The sequence below is a fragment of the Balaenoptera acutorostrata genome, chromosome 3, assembly GCF_949987535.1.
Source record: "Balaenoptera acutorostrata chromosome 3, mBalAcu1.1, whole genome shotgun sequence".
Taxonomy (NCBI): domain Eukaryota; kingdom Metazoa; phylum Chordata; class Mammalia; order Artiodactyla; family Balaenopteridae; genus Balaenoptera; species Balaenoptera acutorostrata.
This window is the reverse complement of record NC_080066.1, coordinates 59,989,802-60,007,157: the sequence shown is the minus strand read 5'-3', so window position 1 is coordinate 60,007,157 and position 17,356 is coordinate 59,989,802. Positions and strand designations below refer to the sequence as shown.

General features: G+C 48.6%; 1 protein-coding gene across 3 annotated transcripts; it reads right to left on the bottom strand.

Annotated features, from left to right (window-relative positions):
• Window positions 1-548: 548 nt before the first annotated feature.
• Window positions 549-16,563, bottom strand: DNAJA4 (DnaJ heat shock protein family (Hsp40) member A4). 3 transcript variants are annotated; one of them, XM_057542306.1, is made up of 8 exons: window positions 16,119-16,324; window positions 15,642-15,780; window positions 10,409-10,589; window positions 8,378-8,482; window positions 7,252-7,479; window positions 6,014-6,244; window positions 2,611-2,711; window positions 549-2,514 (listed from the first exon to the last, which is right to left on the bottom strand). In XM_057542306.1, the coding sequence occupies exons 1-8, from the start codon at window positions 16,187-16,189 to the stop codon at window positions 2,299-2,301; spliced, it is 1,272 nt and encodes a 423-aa protein (XP_057398289.1). In that variant the 5' UTR covers window positions 16,190-16,324; the 3' UTR covers window positions 549-2,298. The 3 variants fall into 3 exon arrangements, with proteins under 3 accessions (XP_057398289.1, XP_057398288.1, XP_057398290.1); XM_057542305.1 differs by lacking the exons at window positions 10,409-10,589; window positions 15,642-15,780 and having other exon boundaries at window positions 16,119-16,563; XM_057542307.1 differs by lacking the exons at window positions 10,409-10,589; window positions 16,119-16,324 and having other exon boundaries at window positions 15,642-15,766.
• Between the last annotated feature and the right edge of the window lie 793 nt (window positions 16,564-17,356).

Genomic DNA, 17,356 nt, shown 5'->3' with positions numbered 1-17,356 from the left:
GGAGGTACGTGTACCTCAGTTTTCTCCTCAGCAGCCCACTTGAGACATGGTCTGCGTGTAATGGGAAAGGTGTAAGTAGCTAACCCTCAAAAGTTTGTTGCTTTTTACTGATCATAACTTCATACGATTCATGTCAGGTCCTGTGCTTTTCTTCCAAACTCCCCATAACCCTTAGAATCAAGCCCATGCTCTTTAGGTAGCCCCTCGCTTCTCTCTCCTGCCTCTTTGCCTTGTTCACCCTCCTGTAACCACATAGCCCTGGCCATTTCCTCTGCCTAGAATGTTTCTTCCTCAGACCTTTAGAGGTCTCACTGCTTTCAGGTGGTGCTCAGGGGTCAGCTCCCAGTAGAGGCCTTCTCCTGGTCCCTTTCCCATTACTCTTTCTTCACTGCAGTCATCATTGCGTGATGTTTGTATTTATCCCCACACCCAAAATATAAGCTCCGTGAGAGTGGAAACTTCATTCTATCAACCAATATGAGGCAAACTGGCACTTAGCACTGGTCATTGGAGCTCGAGAAAATTAAAAAAAAACAAAACCATCTGTCTCTCATACCAGCTCAATTTTAATTTTAAAGTGACAAATATACAGGTGGAATAAATTTTAAGCAACACCCTCCAAATTCTTTACATGACAAGGAGCTGAATGTAATTTTGCCTCATCATCAACTAGACAGTTTTCTAGCAATAATTTATTAGGAAGTCACAGCACAGAAACAGAACACCCTGGAGTTGTGGTCCATTTGTCAATTGATTTTCATATAGGCTTAGTTGGAAGAATAGGTTTTATGTCTTTCCTGACTGATGGTCAAAGTGGGACAGGTGGGCTCTTTCTATACCTATTTTGAGCAAATTATGCCCACCCACTAGCCAGCTGGAGCCTGGTCCATCCGCTGGACCTACCTGCCATGGGTCTCGTCTACCCTTTGGCCCTCCTGGGGAGGTCCCTGGTCTGAGTCAAACTCTCAGATACTGTATACCCAAAAAGGGTGGATCTGAAAAGTAGCCTCTGCTTTAACCCAGCAGCTTAGAAGGCAGGAGTTTTTCTTCATGACTGTTGTGGGAAGGAAAGGAGCAGTAATGGCTAAAGGTTGAGGTAACCCTAAATTTAAATTGTAGTCTACCTGCCAGGAGTTAATGAATAATATCCCTCCCAACAAGTTATCATTTACAGTGGTAGTCCAGACAGACTGCGGTCCAGAGTAGAACTTCAGTTCTCACTAAAACATTATCCCTTGAGCAGGAAGCCCTTTGTGATATGGCTGTGCAAGGAGAGGAACCATCCTTTGGAAGGGAGTTCAATCTGGGAGAATGAGGTGGAAAACACTTAGATGTCCTCTGCCTTTCCAGACCCTCAAGTCATCCAGGATCACTGGTCAGACAGGGAAGCTGGCTGTGCCACGGGGCTGAACCACCAGCATCTCCCGTGGATTCCGTTGCACTGAGGCTGCTGCGGACATGGATGGTTTCGTTATCTTTACAAGTGAGCACTTTGGTGGGAGAGCACTGCAAAGGCTGTCAACAGAAAATCAAACAACAAAAAACAAGGTGCGGGGGGCGCAGGCAAACAGTTTTATCAGCGTTTCATTTAAAACCCTGGTTTGTCCTCACCGCAAGGCCTGGAAGGTTCAGGAAGCTTCCAAGAGAGAGGATCAGACACACTCACACCCCATTCCAAGCATTCAAGGGCACAGGACACAGGTAGGAACCAAGTTGGCCCTGCAGGCCACTCAGCGTGAACCAGGCACTGCAGCCAAGCCCAACCCACAGATGTGCTTTTATTCTTGAGGAGAAGCATCTAGAATCTAGATTCAGAAATGTCACATGAGCAGCCCTGAGATCATGCCCTCAGTAACTCTGCCATTATGAGGGAGGTGGGGAGGGAAAGAAACCGCAGAGCTAGACTTGGGCCAGGTCGCCCACTTCATGCCTGGAGGTTTGCTAGGGGGCTGAGTGCTGTTGTCTGGGCTGTGCTTTATTGGTGGAACTGAATTATGGCAAAGCCTCTAGAAGCACAAAGTGTCAGTGCGGTCACTGGCATCTCAAAAATATCCTGAAAATGTAAATAAACAGATTCCATATGCAGACTAGAGTGATTTACACATATAAACCGATAACTTACGTTACAACCAAAAGAAAAACAAAAGAAAAACCAAAAAGACACTCAGCAGTTGAGAATGCTGAACACATACACAGGACACCCCAAACACGAGGCCATTAAAGCGACGCCATTTTCATTGTGCCAACTTTACATTCATCATGTGCTAGTCCCGCCGGGCCACGCTGCACCGGGCCGCATCACGCCGTCTGGCACTGCACTCCGGCCCGGGGCCCGTCGTCATCCTCCTCGTAGGCCTCCCTGTGCTGGCGCCAGTTCTGCTCATTGGGACTGAACTCCTTCAGCTCCACCTGATCCATGTCATCTGTAATCCTGACTTTCTGTCGAGGAGGGAGCAGAGCTTCCAGCTGGGGAAGCTTGTCTTGAGACAGCCAGTGTTTTTCAGGAAAAGTAACCTGTAAAGGGTGAGGTGGGAAAGAGCAGTTGTTTCTTCCCTCCCCAATTAAGGCATTTAATTATATGTCCCATGAGAATAAAACACATGCACTTACTAAAAACTGTATGATCAGCGTCCCTTTCTCCAGGGGTGCTTTGTAGATTGGCATTCCTTCGTTAGGCACACATTTCAGGTCCCCGTGCTTTACCACCTCACCTGCCGCAGAGAAGGTTTACTTATGAAACAGGAAGATGGAGGGCAGCCGGGAGAGGTCAGTCCCCCTGTTGGGAGAGCCTGGGGCAGACACTATCACCCCGACAGCAGCAGGCAAAGGCAGGGGTCGTGGGGCATCTGACTAAAAAGCTGGTCCCGACCAGAATGATGCCTGTCAGAGGAGCCGGCTGGGTGAGGGGGATGAGAGGGAGGGGGGCGGGAGCGGAACCCTCTGTGACCCACGCACTGGGCTCCTGCAGTGTATCGAAGGAGGAGCGGGCTGAAGCCTCCATCATAAGGCTGGTTTAAAAAAGTGAACTGGGAATCAACACTCAGTCTGGGTAAACAGGGCTGATAGCTGTCAGCCTGCCTCTTGCGTCAGGCTGTCACTGCAACCTTCCCATGAGTGGGAGGGGAGTCTGCTCCTCAGACTCCAGCAGAGCTTGGAGCAGGAATGGCCTCAAGAGTCCAGCCAGATCCCACCTGGCAGGAGAGCCAGCCTTCTGGGTGGGGGGCTCACAAGGTGGCTCCGGCCACAGGCAGTCTCCATGAGCTGGTGGGCTGGAGCTGGTCTGCCTTGCACTTGCTGGATCTTACATTCTACACTTTTTCAAAAGGCATCATGGGAGTTTAGTCCCCCCAGAGCTCTTGGTTCGCCCCCAAATCTAAAAATATCATTTCCTTCCAAACATGAAAAGAAAAGGGATAAAAGGGTCTCTTTAAAAAGTATGCTCTTCAGCTCAGTAATGAAAATGGACAAAGAAAGAAATGTTCAGAAAAAATGGTTGGGGGGAGCCCAAACATTTATTCGGCGTCCCACTCCCCTGGATGAACTCTCTCAAGAGGAAATCTTTTAAAGTATCTCATGGGAGCTTTTAAAATAAAGGGTGTGGAGGACTCTCTCCTTGGGGGTCATTCAGTGCAGGGCTGTGACTCACATGTGGCCCTCAGAGCTGCTGACTGCAGGAGGAGCCCATTAGCTAAAGGGCCCCAGGCTGCTGGGCTTGTTATGGCCTTTGTTTTGTTTTTAATAGCTTTTCTGTCTCTTTGTTCCTGTCAGGTGTCACACTTCTTGTTGCTCTCAGCACAACTCCTCGGGCTTCTGCTTCTAACTCACTGGGGGGCAGGGAAACCGTGGGACCAAGCGTGGACAACCACGTGTAAGAGAAGGAAAGAGATGGTGAGTCAGCTCTTCCGTGAGGTACATATCTGCCTTCAGTCAGGGGGATCACACCCTGGTGAAACTCTTAAGGCACTTTTTTCTTTAATCTCCTGATTCTCAGCCATGCTCAAGACAGCCTAAAGGCCTCTGGCGAGGAAGGCACTTCAGTAGCAGAAGAGAGAAGAAGAAATGAAGGAAAGAGAAATAAGCCAAAACAAGAAAAGAAGAGGTGAAAGAAAAGGACTCAAAAACAGATAAATGAGCAAAAAGAAAAAGCACAAGAGAAATCTCCAGCAGAAGGTTTTCTGGACACCCTGCCCTTCCTTATAACTAAGCAAGGAAATGGGTTTCTTGGGGTTTACGACTTCCTTCCCTCTGGGGCTCACTTCCTGTCTTGCGTCCTTGGCTCCCAGTTTCCCTGTGGCTGGGATCAGCTGGGAGGCAGCAAGGAACACTGGGCTCCAATCCCATGGCAGGGGCCCCTGCTCCAGGGAGCTCGGCCAAGGACGAGCTTTCGCAAAGAAGTTACACAGCACCCCAAAGATGCTGCCCAGCTCATGCTCCCCGAAGGGCTGGAATCAGGTCTGAGACAATGTTAGGGGGTCTTGGACATGATACCAGGGGTCTTGGGCACACACCCACTCACAGCCTGTGGCCTAGGGCTTTGTGTGAACTATGATCCCCAAACTTTCCTACAGAAGTGAGGGGAGGAATTGGGTACCTTGGGAGGCTTACAGAATGGAATCTAAAGGAAGGTGCTGTCTTTAAAATTTTCATGCATATTTTCATTATACTGCAGTGCTTTTCCCCAATCCTTAAGTATATCTATATACAAACACAGAAATGAAAAATCAAACAGGGTAAAATTTTAACAATAGGCAAATCATGTATGTGTGGTCTTCATACTGTTTTTATTTTTACAACTTTTTGTTAGTTTGAAATTGTTTCCAAATAAAAAGTAAAAAACAAAAGCAAAAAAACCCAAAACAAACCTCTGATCAAGACTTGGATATATAATTCCATTTCACTTATACCCAGAAAAGAGGAAACAGAAAAAGCCAAAGAGGAAAGTGGCAGAGAAAGAGAACAGGCCAGAAAGGGGAAGAGAGAAATGGACACAGAGGCAGGAAAGCCCTGGATGGAGGCTGGGGAGGCAAGGTGGCTCACTCCACTGGACTTCAGGGTCTTAATTACACTGCCCTCGGACAGCGTTATTGGCTGGTTACCTCCCACCCCAGCTCTGAGCCTACCCCTCTAGCCTAAACCTCAGATACCCACAGGAGAAGTCACTCCCTAACCCTGTGGCCAGCGAGGGGACCAGAGCGGCACTGCTCACGGCCAGTGATGGGGTCACGGATGTCTGGGTGGCTCAGCCACCACCGCACCTGTCCAGACATTCTTTGACATGGACAACTGACCTGAAGTGCTATTCGGAGGCAGCTTCAAGTTGAGGGCCCCAGCCTGGCCTCTCTCCCTTCTCCAATTTGCCGGGCCTCCTCACAGCCCCTTCCAGGCAGGTGCTCTGGGGCCCACATGGACTCAGCTGCAGTGAACACTAGCCCTCCTGGGAGCCTGGCATCTACACACGTGCTGGCAGGCTGAGCTCTCAGGCCTTTGAGAACCCTTTGGGTCCAGAGGCAGCTCCCTCAAGCTCCTGTGCCTGTGTGCAGATGGGCAGTTCTCTAGAAGCCGCCAAGGATAAGCTGGCAGACGATGTCTTTTTTTTTCAGGAAAATTCTATTTTAAAATGTCTCTCATGTAATCGACAACACAGAGGCTAGAGAAACATGGATGAATCAGCACAGATCACCATTTGATAGAAAAACACCATCTATTATCAGCTGTGTTTTATTATACAAAGGTTAATTTTTTTAAAAATGTAAGTTAAATTGGCAGGTTCCAGGTAGAAATTTAGATCCCCAAGATTCCTCTTTCCCCAAAACTGAATTTTTTTCGTGGAAACTATAAAAGAAATTCATAAAATTCTCAAAAGTCCCTAGTGATGACTTTAAATTTAGAGAAAATCAAGTCACACTAACTTGTGCAACAGAAGTCAGCCTTGAATGTGAAACCAGGCTAAGCTGCCAGCATCATTATGCCAAACATACAGAAGAACTGCAACGAAACACATTTGAAACATTACCTGATTTGGATGTAATAATAAGGACTCGATCATCCAGTGTTTTTATCATCTTCTTGAAGCCACAAAGGGCTTCAGAAAGCTGAATTTTCATTTTCATGATCAAGTCATGGCCTCGTCTCTGAAAGACACTATGATCCTTCTGATCAAGCACAATTATGACATCACCAGGCTCCAGCTCAGGCTCCTGATCTCCTTCTCCATGAAACAGTATCTTTTGCCCATCTTTCATACCTATGAAACATCATCCCTTTCTGATTAGCCATTTCTCTTAAAAACCGTACTTCCCACAAAGCTTTTGAAGAAGGCTCACAGAGAGCCCTTTGGGGGTTCTTTATTCATCTAACCTCCCAACCTCGTGCAGGCCTGGGGCTGGGATTACCACTGACCAAGAGGCCTCACTCCCCTCGGCATAACGAGGGTCCTCAGCCAAGCGTGCAGCAGGGAGAGTGGGAAACAAGGCCGCCACATCGCAAGTTCACCGCGCAGCCCCCGCCCTCCTGGCCGTGCGATGCCACAGCTGACAGCGCACTGTGAGCAGGTCACCGCCTGCTTCTTGACGCACAAGCAGCACTGGGCTCTGGGGGCCTTCTGATAAGTCTCTGTGCACACAGGCACAGTGTCAAGTCCCTCAACATGTGTGCTGGTTGGGTGTTGATTTGTGTACTTTGGTCTCTCACCTAAATACATTTGCTGGGTTAGGAAGCCACAGAATGATCAGGGGGAACAACTAAGAGGGAAAAAGACCCTAAAATGATGGCCCCAGGCAAAATGAACAGCAGGAGGAAGGTGCTAGATTTGGGAGAATCTGCTACAACAGAGGGGAAATGTGTGGAGAAAAGGGACATCCAGCTACGAAGACTTAGATAAGCTTTTACGGCCAATGAGCGACAAAAGCCATTAGGAATAACACTCCCAGTGACTCTAAAGTAATGGTTTGAGAAGGGCAAGAGAGGGCAATTAACCAAAATCAAGGTTAAGTGACTTCCAGGGCATTGGAAAACCTTACAAAGAGGTCTTGTAAGCAAGAAAACTTTGGCAGGTGACACGGATGGAAACAAAGCCAGGGAGGGTCCATGGAAGATGCCCTGGGAATTGGAAGAACTGACGGCACACTCTAACGGCATTTAAATACCAGTTGTGCTGTGTCTCATTTCCCCGACACCTAACCCTTGTGCCCCACAATCAGCACCTGAGATGCATGTCCACCAGCGTGGGGCGCCAGTGCTGCGCAGCCTCACCTTTCTCCACGTGCACCTCGATACTCTTCTTCTCTCGGATGACCTTGGCACCACTGCAGCTTTCACAGCGGTCCTTGGGGTTGATGCGCTCGCCCTGGCCCTTGCACTCGATGCACACGGTCTGGATCTGCTGCACCATGCCCGGCCCGATCTGCTGGATGTGAATCTGCATCCCTCGCCCCTTGCACACTGGGCACTTCTCCACAGATCCCTTCTTCCCACCAACGCCTGTGGGGAGACAGGAACAAGGCTGTGCTCGTCCCTTAGAAGCAACTCTGCTGGGTGCCACCACAGAAGGATAATGAGCCACAAAATTGGACACTGGGGTTTGAATTCTGACTATTTACAATCATGAAAAGCCATGTGGAAGAGTCTGGATGATTCTAGCCAAGCAGACAATATCCAGATGTTAACATGTAAGCACAAACATTTGTGGTTTTGGCTATACCAAGACAAATTCATTGCTTTAACTTCACCAAATGTGTTTTCTTCCACCCCAGGGTGGAAGAACACCCATGCCTACGTGTGACCAGTGGAGACTGGAGAAAACAGCCCTGTCCACAAGGGTGGCTATCCAGCCCAGCCACTTCTCTGTGGGACAGTGTGTGACCAAGTCACCAGATCTGACTTTTCTTGAAAAATCAGATTTTAAAAAATTACGTTAATTACATTTACATTTAACTCAAGGACAGCAATGGCCAGCTGCCTGGTTTTGTAAATAAAGCTTTATTGGAAGACAGCTATGTCATCTGCTTGTTTACTGTCTATGGCTCCTTTTGCAATAAGAGTTGAATAGTTACGGCAGGGACTGCATGGCTCACGAAGCCCAGAAGTACCTATCATCTGGCCCTTTCCAGCAAAAGTCTGCTGACCCCTAGGTTGAGTGAACCATTCTTGATTTTTATATTTTTAAAATAACTGTCAACATACTAAATAAATGTGCAGTCCAAATAAAAAATGTACAGGGCCAAATGAAATGGATTTGGCCCTCAGGCTACCTGTTTGCAATCTCTGACCTTCACATTTAAAAAGATAAATTATTTTTCTCTGAATTGTAAAACAGTAAGAATTGTTTCCAGATCTAAGGGACCAGAACTATGAGACTCATTCAGACATTAATTCTTACCTTCACATTTCTCACAAATTACATTTTTCTCGAGAGCCAATTTCTTTGTGACTCCATTATATAAATCTTCAAGAGTTACAGACAACTGATGTACAACATTCTTGCCTTACCGAGGGAAAAACAAAGACCAATTAGTAATACTGTATTAAATATACCACTGTATTAAATACTACCCATATGACCTTTAGTTGTATGAAGTCTCAAAGTATGCCTGTGTCATTCATTCCCTTCCCTGTGGGAAGCAATGCTTGCTTCTGTTACATCTGGCCCATCCTTCTGGCCCTTTGCCAGTATGAGAACTAATACCCTTTCTAGCTATGAGCTAATTATTCAATCATTTATAGATGTCAACAAAGACTTTCATCTTTATTTTCTAAAACAAATCTGAGAATGAGAGATCAGTGAGGAAACCCAAGGCAATGTTAACCAATGAGATTGGTTAACTAGGTTCTCCCCATGAAAGGAGCCCTTTTCCTTATAGATGATACACGAAGTCAGTCTCTGGACCTTTAACTGAAACTCTTCCTTGAACATAACGTCCTTTACTTTTTGAGCCCTTCTATGTCTTGTGGCCAAGTGGGAACTCTTTCATCTGTGGAAATCTTGTCTGTGCATCCAGGACAGTGGGCCTTTCATCTTCAGGGTGGGAGTCTGTCTGCTCTGGCACCATGCCAGCCTGTCAGGACCCACAGCATCAGGTCCCTCTCTGCTGCCCATAGGGCTCTCGAGGTCACTGAGATGCTGTCCTTGTTTATTGGCTGTCAACTGTGAGAGATGACTTAATTAAGGGCGTGAAGTTGTTCATCTCAAGACAGTGAGAGAGCTAGGCAAGAAGATACCCAAGATTTTAATCACATCCACACTGTCAATTATATGAGCAGGCAACATACCCAGAAAACAGGGTAAGGATTTTTCCCTAATAAACACTTTGTGATTTTCAGCACACTGTATTCACAGAATTGACAGCCAAGCTTTTCAAAGCTCAAAGTCAATTATAATGTGGGAACAAGTAGAGCCTTATTTATCCAGGGGCCTCTTGTTGACCTCAAACCACCCTTCTTAAACCTCAATGCAGAGCTTATTTTGATTTCACCCAGGATTTTAATAAGCTTGGTTATCTATCTGGTTTTGAGGTCCAAAGCAGAGTATCAACCGTAAGCAGGACAGGGGAAGGGGGCTATTAGAGACACCTCCAGAGACTGGAGGTGACAGTCCAGAGCCTGGCAGGAGGTAAGAGGTAGAAAAATTAGGAAGAACAAACCCAGAACTCAAAAACAGGGGCCTGGGGCCATTTCACCAAGAGCTAAGTCCCTCAATTCACCTCTGGGGACGAAGCTGCTAGTCCTAATGCATTCTGAAGAGAGAGGCAAAGTAGCTTCTTTTACAAAGATGTTCAAACATCAAGGGGTAAATTTTGTTACCTAGAAAATCTCCTGAGCAGGCTGAGAAAATGAGGCCACACTGCACATGGCAGAGCACCAGCCAGAAATAGAGCCCGCGGGCCCTGGCCCAAGTCAGGAGGCATGGGAGGAAGCGTGCAGGAGGGGAGAAGAGCACTCTCGGCAGAGGTATCACTAATAACCACAGGAGGTGCCATTTATGTCCCTTAGGAACATAAATGGAACCTGACCCCAACAAAAGAGAAAAAGAGGGCAAGATGAACTTGAACTTCCTCCTTTCTCCTCACCACCATTTGCTCTTTTTGGGGGGTGGGGGGCACACCATTTGCAGGATCTTAGTTCCCTGACCAGGGACTGAACACAGGCCCCAGCAGTGAAAGCACCGAGTCCTAACCCCTGGATCACCAGGGAATTCCCCATTTGCTCCTTTATATGTGGTGTTGGGAAGGTGTCAGGCAATTAATTGCTAAAGGCACTAAGAGATTCCAGGTAGACTAAACAAGCGAAGAACTAAAGCTAATGATCCCCAAACATGACAACTACACCCTTTTAAGGCATGATCCGTCCTGATTCCAGCAACACGAACAATTTGGAAACTATAAAACTGCTTAACGTCTTTCAAAGCAGTTACCTCTTCTCTCTCTAGCCATCCGTCCTCCGCCACCAAAGAACATGTCAAAGATGTCCATGGGGGAAGAGAAGCTGGGGCTGCCTGCGCCTCCTTCCTTAATTGCCTGTTCGCCGCCCTGGTCATAAATGTCCCTTTTCTTTGGATCTGAAAGCACTTCATATGCCTGGGATATGAGCTTAAACTTCAAAAGAAAAAAAGAGAGATTAAAAAGAGAAGGTTTGAGTTGTTCATGATGCAAACCCACCACATAAATGCAATGACAGAGGGATTCTACACCCAACCCCCCAAACTAGCAGGTCTATATGTTATCTGAAACCTGACTTTTCCATTTAATCCCTTTGTAGAGTGGGATACATAGGGCAAACATTACTAAGGGATGAGAGGCAGGGCCACTGCAGAGAATAAGGATGCAGAGCAGTAAGAAGGAGTTTCTTCCTCCTCAGGCTGCACCAGACAGGAAGAAGTAGAGTGGAGCTAAGATGTAGTGAGACCAGGCCAGGGCTTAACCTACAACTGGATAAAGCCCATGAGGGCTGCTTTCCAGCTCAGGAGGGCTGCTTTCCTAGGTTACTAGCATAAAATTCAACTACAGACATCCTGTGAGCATCCATCCGCATGCAGGCTGCAGACACTGTGCACGAATCTGTCCTGATCTCCCCCCCAAAGTCCTGCCCCTCCCATAGTCTCCCCCACAGCTCACTTATTAGCAATTCCAAAACCTCATTTCCTCTCCCTCACATCTCATCTGTCAACAAATCCTTCTGGTGCTACCTTCAAATGTCTATCTCCAGTACCCTAAGTCAGAACATTCCATGTGTCACATGCCTGCCAAAAATGTATCCTGGAATCCAACTGTAAGAAAAGAATCAGAAAACCCAAATAGAAGTATATTCTGCAAAACTAAAAGACAGGAAAACTAAATGCAGTGTGTGACCCTGGATTGGATCCTGGACTGGATCTTGCACTGGGGAAAAAATTGCTACAAAGGACATTGGAACAACTGGAAAAATGGGAATTTTTTTCTCAATGTTAAACTTCTTAAATTTGATAAATGTACTGTGGTTATGTACAAGGATGTTGTTTTCCCAAGGATAAACATTTAGGGCTGAAAGGTTATGATGTATGCAACTTACTCTCAAAAGCTTTAGCAAATAATAATAATATAGGGAAAGCAAATGTGGTGACCTATTTATAATCAGTGAAGGTAGGCGAAAGAAAGGCAGGTGTTCGTTGTACCACTCTCACCTTTTCTGCAGATATATGGAAGTTTTTAACATAAAATCAAAACACTATATAAAATATCCAAAATCCATCCCTTCTCACCACTACCACCACCACGCCCACCCTGGCAGAGGACACACTCTTTGGCCTGGAGAGCCCAGTAACCTCCTCACTGGACTCCCATCCTCCGCCTTCACCTCAGCTTTCAGTCTGTTCTCCGCACAGCAGCCAGAACTTGCCAGCTAATCACGTCAGTCCTCTGCCCCAAGCCCTCCAAGGGGCCCGGCTCACTTGGAGTAAAAGCCAGTTCTTATTCTGGTCTACAAGCCCAAAATGACACCTTTGCCTCCAGCTCCCTGCAATTCTGCTCCTGCGCTGTTGGCCTCCTTGTTGTTCCCCAAAACCAGGGCACTTACTGCTGGGATGGTGTCCCCACTGCAGTGTCAGCTCCATGAGGACAGGTAGTTAGGTCAGCTTTGTCCACTGCTATATCCCCAAACCTAGAACACTGTCTGGCATGTAGAAGGTACCTTGTAAATACTTGTTATATGAATGGCTCAATTCTGGGAATTGAGAAATGAATAAGTGAGATACGGTCTTCACCCTCCAGGGGAATGGTTTAGGAAGAAAAAAAAAAAAAATACAGAACATACAGAAAAAAAAAGTGCTTTGAATATACAAATATGGAAACTGACAGACACTAGGTTTTCTCTTGTACTACAGATCCCTGATAGAGATCTAATAAGTAGCTAATAAATAATAAATGATAGCTAATAAATAATAGCTAACAACTGGGTAATTTAAAAAACTGTCTTAGAGACATCAGAATCATACTCAAGGTAGTTAGGTTTTTTGGTACGTTGATTTTCCCACCATTTCTGTAAAGAAGTAGGTATCATTCACCACTACTCCTTTCCACAGAAGGAAAGTAAGGTGTAGGGATTAGGTGCCCGGTAGGGAAGATCCGAAAGCAACCAGGCCAGGCTGCCCCCAGGGAGTCTCTGTACTAGGTAAACATGCTTCAAGAGAATGTCCACTAGAAACACTCTGGATAGTTGAAAGACTCTTGCACTTAACAGAATGGATGATTAATCTAAAAAGGAAAAGGAATGCCCTGTCACTTGGGGCATTCAACCAGAGGCCACACCTCACAAAGGGGTGGGGCTCCCACTACCCTGGGGGTAGGGGTGGGTCTCAGCACTCCAGAGTCTAATTCAGTCCCTGCCTGACCCCCACCCATCTCACAGTTGGAGACTAGTACTCTGACCAGCTCACCTTTCAGACTGTAATAATTTGCCACAGTTCCTTTAATAAGATTATTACGCATCTGGAAAAGTGGCTTTGGAGACTATGTAGCAACTGGGAAAAGTATTTAAAGTATTCAGTGGTGAGGAAAAAAAAACCCTATGTGCCAGGATGACCATGTACAATCACCCTGGAAAAAGCCTGGAAAGAAACACAGGGACAGCAGTTAGGGTGATGTGTACTTGGTGGGTTTTCCTCAATATTCTGAAATTTTCTGCACTGTTATGCTCTCTTTTATGATTTTTTAACTTAAAAGTCTATTATTCAAACTAAAAGTTACAGTAAAATTGGCCAAAAGACCAAACTCATATCAAAAGCTGGCTGGGGTTAATAGCCAAGAATATACCCCCATCACGGCCCCTGAAAGGGACTCACTTACTGACCCGCTGCCCGTGTGTCTTTCAGAAAACCAGCTGCAGAAAAGTAGAGACTCTATACAGAACACCTGACAACAAACACCAGCCACCCAATGCTTAGCAACACAGGACAACAGGCCACAAAACAAAGACCAACACCCCAATAGCCTTTTCAGTTGCCCTGGAGCAAGGGAGAACGGACTGGCTCAGTCTGTTTTTGAATAGACATTAATACAGTGACAAACTTGGGGGAAAAAAATAAAAAGGTTCCACCTATGAACAGATACAGTGGATAAGAACTACACACAAACTTGCACAAAAAAGAAAAGGCCTACACAGTGCGCCCAGCACACAGCAGGACCAAACAGCAGGTATCCAGTGAGTGAATGAATGCATGAGTCCTCTCTAGGGAACTTTACAGCAGTTTCTATAAACTGTGTCCCCAGTCTCCTCAAACCGTTTCGTTTCTAGGGAATACAGGTAGCAAACAAGGAATCATAATTAAATTAGGATGAGGACTAGGCCAGTGGTTCAGCCTATGGTCAGAGGCTGGAAGAAGTTTTAGCTGAGAACTAAATTAAAGGGTTTTATCCCCTTCATGGAAGGTGGGAAGGGAAAAGTATTCCTGGAACATCACAGAACCCCCCACCTCTAAACTGAAAGGGACCCGCCAGACACTTCAAGTGACACTAATTCAGTATCTGGCTATAAATAAATATTAGTTTAAAACAAATCAACCACCTCTGCTCAGGCAGGTATATGCAGGGCAACACCTACAGAAATGTAGTACAGGTTAAGTCTAATTTTAAAAAAGCTTCAGAACACCAAGAGCAGACTCACTCCAGTGGCACACAGCCATGACTTACTCTTGGAGAGTGCCATGAGATCTGACCTGAACCAGGGTCAGAAGGCTTTCCCACGTGCCGCCTCTGAAACGTGAAATTAGAAGCCTGGGTGCGCTCTCCTTAAAGGCTGCTCTCAGAAACAGCCTACAATGAATTTAGGGAGCACATCTATGAATCACCAACACTACGTAGAAAGCCAGTGACTTTAAAAGCTACAGTAAGCCACCTAAATATAGATGAGAAAGAACACGAGTAACAGACAAATGGTCTTCCAGAAAAGCATTTTAAACTTGTGACAGCGACACTCGGCACCTGTGGCTAAATATAAATATCCTATCACTGTTGCCACCCAGCCAACCTTCTTTAGGCAGGTTTCTCCAGCTTGGAAAAGCTAACACAGACAGGTATTTTGATACTACAGTCGTTTCCACGAGTCTAAATGCTAGACAGGTAATCTATGGCTTCAAAAGTGGCCCAGGTGTCATTGCTATCAGCTACCACAAAAGCCCCACCTCCCAAAAGCCATCTAGGATATCCCAAGTTTTATAAGAAAATGGCAAGTCAAAGGAGGAGTGGGAAGGCCAACAAGCTTTCCCAAGGATCAATGCCTGATCTTTCTAATCACCTATTCTGGTGGGTAATGAGCTTCCTTGGGCATAAAAAGCTGGTTGACTCTTTTCCCGTGAACAGGATCAAAAAGTTTAATTTAGGCCTCTAAGATGCAGAGCATTTTTCAGCCTATTATTATTGGTACTTAGGATCCACTGCGGGTCATTTGTCACAGAAAACCTGTAATGTTCATGTAAAATGATGTGTCGGGTTAAAGATCTCCACGTCCCTGTTTAATAAAGAAAAGGTGATTATTCAATGTCTGACAACCTTGATCAGGCAGGAGACAGGCACACAGAACAAATCCAGTCGGCCATTCTCAAGAAGGACACCGGGTTTGTCCAAGGTACTAACTCAGATTAAAGAAACTCACCTCTAGGGCTTATGCATCAACAGGGAATATGAGCACAAAAATAATTCAACCCCGGTCGTCCCCAGCAAGTACACAACTTCTTTTGGTCGCGTGTGCCTCAGTTTCCCGGCTTGCTGGCTGCCTTTCCGACAGGAATGCCCGCAAACCCTAGGAGAACTGGGCCCCCACGTTTCAGTCCCGGCCCTCCCCGGCGTTCGGAGGAGCCCTTGTGGAGCGAAGGGAGGAATGAATGGGCTGCGCAGGGGCTCACGAGGGGTCCCGGCGCCTCGGGCCCCGGCACCAGCCCCGATGCCCAGCCCGGCGAGGCTGGGGCTCGGCGAAGCGCCCTCCAACTGACCGCGCCGCGCCCCCTCCGCCTCGGACCACCCCCGGCCCCGGCCCGGCCCCGCGGCGTGGTGCGCGGCACCTGACGACCGCCTCTCCAACAAACGCGGCTCGGGTTCCCCGCCGCCTTCAATAATTCACAGCCCCCGAGCTCCGGGCTGAATAATTGACGGCTGGCCCCGCGCGAGCCCGGCCCGCACCTTCTCGCCCTCATCCGGGTTCTTGTCCGGGTGGTACTTGAGCGCCAGCTTCCGATAGGCCTTCTTGATCTCCTCCGGGGAGGCGCTGGGCTTCACCCCCAGGATGTCATAGTACTGGGTCTCCTTCACCATCTTTTCTCTGCGGAGCGGGGCGGGCAGGACGGTCAGCGCGCCCCCGCCGCCCGCCCGCGCGTCACGGTCACGGCCGCCGCCGCCGGCCGCCGCCCCCCGGGGCTCTCTCCCGCCTGCGCCCGGCTACCCTCTTCTCCCAGCACCGCCGCACTCGAGCCGCCGGCTCCTCCGCGGCGGGTTTTATTCGGCGCCGGCGGAAGGTTCCACAAGGAGACAGTGACGCCACAAAGGCCCAGAACCTTCGCGGAGGTTCCGGCGGCGCCTGGAGCTGACGAGCTGGGGCGCTGCGGCGGGTTAGCGGCCCGGACCCCCGACGCCCCGGCCCGGCGCCACCCCCCGGCTCACCCGGTCGCCTGTTCCTCCGGCCTGCCGTCTGAGTCCCCGGAACTCCAGTTCTGACTGCCGCCCCGGGCCATGTTGCGGGGCTTGGAAGACGGCTTCGGAGTGGAGGGCGCCTTCCGACGGCCGCCCCGCCGCCCCGGGGCCGGCCCTTTTCCCTTGCGTGGGTCCGTGGGTCCGGCTGGCTCGAAGATGGGGTGGCCTGGAGGGCAGCGTCGGCGGGAACCCTACTGGGAGGGCTGCTCCCCGCCGTCCCCACCCGGCCTCTCCCTGGGGGTGTGGCCGCCCTCTGTTTGGTCATGTCCGGGATGCGCCCGGAGGCATGCCTCGGATTGTTGCGTTTTTGAGGGGTTTGGAGTGGGTAGGGGCCCTCTACCGTGCTGGGGTCGCATTTCCCGAGGCCATTTCCTGAAGCTGCTGGCGCCCCCCGGGGCATCTTCAAGGCTGAGGTGAGCCTAAGCCCTTCCAGATACGTACAGTGGTGCTTTGCTGGCCTCAGCTGTGGACGGTGGTCTCTCAACTGCCCACAACTGGGAACCCTTGACGTCCCCCAGATGTGGGGAGTGACGCCCGTTAGATGTGAGCAGCGACGTCCCCCAGGTCTCCCAAAGGTGGGCAGTGCCCCCTCCCCTCTGAACCACCAAGGTTGGACCAGGCTCGTGGTGCAGTGGGCGTGGGGGTGGGGTGGGAGAGCGGTTCTGGAGACTGCAGCAGGACCCTCACTGCCTGGTACAGTAACAGGTCCCTGACTTCCTTCGGCTGTGCCCAGCTCCCGTTAAGTAGGTGCCTGGTAGCAAGGATCACCACCCACTGCAGGAACGTGGGCGTGGAAAGCAGCGCTATCAGAGAACTGCAGGCCTTCTTGCTCCGGCCCAGCCTTGACTTCTGCCGATGATGGTACACTGTCAGGGAGGGTTGGCCACTGCTCACCTGTCTGGGATCCCTTGGCCTCATTTTGGGTCCTGTGGCTGAGGCAAGTACTATCCCCTCCTCCACGTGTTCAGCGGGGGTGAGAAATGACTTTTAACTTGCAAGATAAATTAAGCTGCTCATTTCTGTTCTTGGAGACATTGCTTTTTCCCTCTCAATTAGACCTCTGAAGAGCAGTAACCTTTGGCAGAGAACTCAGAGCTGGAGGTCCACAAACTTGATTCCATCCCCAGATGTTATTAACTATATGAGCCTTAGCCTCTCTGAGCTTGTTTCCTCATCAGCAGGACATGGTCATTGCCGCCTGCCTGCCT

Excerpts from the sequence above, each read along its gene's own strand:
- DNAJA4 (XM_057542305.1), bottom strand. The coding sequence starts at position 16,548 with ATGCCCCGGGGGGCGCCAGCAGCTTCAGGAAATGGCCTCGGGAAATGC. Across the intron at positions 7,480-8,377 it reads AATTTGTGAGAAATGTGAAG|GCGTTGGTGGGAAGAAGGGA; the intron begins GTAAGAATTAAT and ends GTCTCCCCACAG. Across the intron at positions 2,515-2,610 it reads CGCTGATCATACAGTTTTTA|GTTACTTTTCCTGAAAAACA; the intron begins GTAAGTGCATGT and ends CACCCTTTACAG.